This window comes from Myotis lucifugus, unplaced genomic scaffold, assembly GCF_000147115.1.
Source record: "Myotis lucifugus unplaced genomic scaffold, Myoluc2.0 scaffold_328, whole genome shotgun sequence".
NCBI lineage: Eukaryota > Metazoa > Chordata > Mammalia > Chiroptera > Vespertilionidae > Myotis > Myotis lucifugus.
This window is the reverse complement of record NW_005871376.1, coordinates 1,023,888-1,027,055: the sequence shown is the minus strand read 5'-3', so window position 1 is coordinate 1,027,055 and position 3,168 is coordinate 1,023,888. Positions and strand designations below refer to the sequence as shown.

The 3,168-nt window shown below is 51.7% G+C and overlaps 1 protein-coding gene across 1 annotated transcript in view; it reads left to right on the top strand.

Moving 5' to 3' along the window:
• The window catches only part of LOXL2 (lysyl oxidase like 2), a 69,747-nt gene that overhangs the window by 45,887 nt on the left and 20,692 nt on the right, over positions 1 to 3,168 (top strand). The window contains 1 exon segment of the mRNA XM_014466186.2: positions 1,946 to 2,097. Within this exon segment, the coding sequence (XP_014321672.1) occupies positions 1,946 to 2,097 (152 nt within the window).

Here is a 3,168-nt window from a genome sequence, read left to right as displayed (position 1 = left end):
AGGAAACACAGACATGGCGCCTGCTCTCGTGGGCCCCTTTTTTGCCTAGTGGGGAGACAGACAGACATTGGACAGAGAGCCACGTGAATGAACGTGAAGCAGAGTGCTCAGTGGAAGGCTCCCTGAGAAGACCCAGCTTAGATGGGGTCAGAAAGGCTTCTCCGAAGAAATGGCATTGATGCTGAGCCCTGAAAGATGAGCAGGAGTTAGTGGTGAGGACTGGGAGGAAGACAGTCCAGGCAGGGGGTCCAGGCAGAGGGAAACACTTGGCTCAGGAGACGATATGGCTGAGGGCGAGGAGCTGGCAGAGCCAGAAGGCTAAGTGGAGGTCAGATTCCACAGGGCCTGGGAGGCCCCCTGGGGGAGGCAGACACTTCCACAAAGACCTCATATAATGTGGTAAAGATGGAGGTGGCTGCCTATGACTGCGGATGTTTACCATTGGGGCAGTGAGAGGCTACTGCAGGGATTTAAGACGAGAAGTGACATAATTCCATTTGCATTAGAAATCTCTTGGGCTGCCGTGTGGAAAATATTTTGGAATAAGCAAACGGGAGGAAGACTAGAGACTATTGAATTCATCCAAATGGGAGACGGCAGGGTTGGACTAGTGTTGTAGCAGAAATGAAAAAACAAAAGCACTTGGCTTTGGGGGAGTGAACAGGATGTGGTAATGGGCTGCTTTTGGTGAAAAAGGAGGCGGTACTAGAGATGAGCTCTGGGTTCTGGTGAGAATAACCAGGTGGGTGGAGGGGCCTTTTCCTGGGATGGGGGAGGGCTGTCGAGGAAACAGACTGGGGACAATCCGACTGTTGGCTATGGAAGCAGAACAACAGATGTTGCTCTCAAGAAATTCTCCCTGAAGGGGACGAAAGTGATGGGCCAGAGGGAGGTTCAGGGGTCAGGGGAGGGTCATCGTAAAGATGGGAGGTTTTAGCGGGTGTTTGAGTGATGAGGGTCAAGAAGGTGGTGAGGATCAGGAGAGGGAGAAGGTCACAGACAGGCCAGGGACCAAGATGGGAGTCGATGCAGCCCAAAGCTGGAAACAGTGGGCTTTGATCCGTCGTGATGAGTGGCTGAGTTGAGCTGAATGCTGGTCAGCCTGGGAATTCTTTCTCCCCAGCAGTGGGAAGCTTCCCCTTGTTATCTCTGCCTGTATGAGAGCTTCCCGCATGCTCACCTAGGTCATTTGCAGGATTCTTCCATCGCCCCCTCCAGCTGCACTCTCCACCCTTACCCATAAAATCAGGAGGCACATTTGGGTGTGGCCAGCAGGGAGCACTGACAGCAGACTGGAGATGGGGAGAAGAGAGAGGCCAGGTATTTCTTCTCCCCGCAAAGTCCCTGTGGCCACCCTGTCTCTCAACCAAGGGTAACAGCTCTTTTCAGATGCCTTTCCACACAGCTCTTTGCTCTCCTGGGTTAGATACTGGCATCTCCCCTCACTCCTGCAGGTCTAGGCTGGTATCTGTGCCCAGTGCTAGTAGCCCCCGAACACTGGACTGTCCTTTGTTCACTACACTCTGTTCATACCTTTATTGTAAAAATCTATTTTTCTAACTTTCTTCAGATCATCCAATTTGAGCATGCCATCTCTTCCTAAAGGGACCCCGACCATGCAGCCATAGTCACCATTTTCAGGTTCATAAATGCAAGTTGGGAAGGAAACCTAGATACCTTCTAGTTCGTCTCCTTTATTTAAGGGAGAAAACCAATATTCAGGAGGCTGAGTGAGCTGTCCAAGATCACACAAGTTAGTATAATCCTCATTTGCTCTTATGGGAGAAGCAATTCTTTCCAGGGAGGAAAGACTGGGTCATTGAGCTGATTGTGGGAGGCAGTGGGGAGAGTTCTGAGGACGGGAGAGAAGTGTTCTTGTTTTCTTGCCAACTGCAGAAACTTTCCTTCAGGAGCTCTCCTAGCCCATGTTTATTTTCTTCTCCAGGGATAGGACCCATCCATCTCAACGAGATCGAGTGCACCGGGAACGAGAAGTCCATCATTGACTGCAAGTTCAATGCCGAGTCCCAGGGCTGCAACCACGAGGAGGATGCTGGAGTGAGATGTAATACCCCTGCCATGGGCTTCCAGAAGAAGGTGAAGGGACTGGACACACAGATGGGACCGTGTCATATTTAGGTCATTGAGGCTCCAGAAATTGCAGGCCCATTGGCCTCACGCTGAAGGTTTCTCGCAGGTGGTATGAGGGTACTCTGACAGCGATCTCAGAAGGTCTCAGGCTCTGCTGCATCACTGTTCATGGCATTGCCACCTAGCATTTGTAAATGTGCCAAAAAGAAAACATGTATAAGCACCACTGTCCTTAGTGGCAGACATTGAGCGTCTGCCAGGTGCCACATCTGCACTGGGACTGGACGTATGGTGAGATCGCAAGGCAGTCCTTTCTGAGGGACTCAGGCCTACAGCACCTGTGACACCCTTGGCAGGAGCCCTTTCCAAGGGCCCAGAGGAACCACATTGACAGCAGATCTGCAAACCACACAGATATAAGCAAGTACAGATAGTATATTGGTAACCAGAGGGAAAGAAAAGGAAATCTTAACAGCATTAAGCCAAAGACACACCTTCCTGTCCTGAGATAGGGCCTTGAAAACCTACATTGTGTCTCCTAGCTTGGATGTCCTTGCCAAAGGGGTAGCCAACAGATGACTTCCTCTTTGCCAGGAGGTCTCTTCAATGTTACCAAAAGGCCCGGTGAAGCCTATGTAATGTTCTTCATTATGCCACGAGTGTGGTCGGGTCTGTGCATCATCTGGTGGGTGGCACATTGGAAGAGCTTTCTGAGTGCATGTTTTAAAATGAACAAACATCTCCTCAAGCCCCCACGCCCGCCAGCCCCCTATGACCCCACGCTCCCCACAACCTCACGCTCCTCACGCCCCCACACCCCCTACGACCCCACGCTCCCCTAGCCACCACACCTCCCACGCCCGCCACCCCCCCTCGCCCCACCAATGCCTCCCATGACCCGAAGCTCCCCACTCACCCTTCCCCCCATGACCCATATCGCCCCCAGGCCCCCCACCTGGGAGCGCCTCCCCAAAAGGAAAAACAGAAAAAAATAAAATTAGAATGAATAATCATCACGCCTATACGGTGTGGACCAGTGGATACAGTTTTATACTGTACACCTATAGACTCCCACAC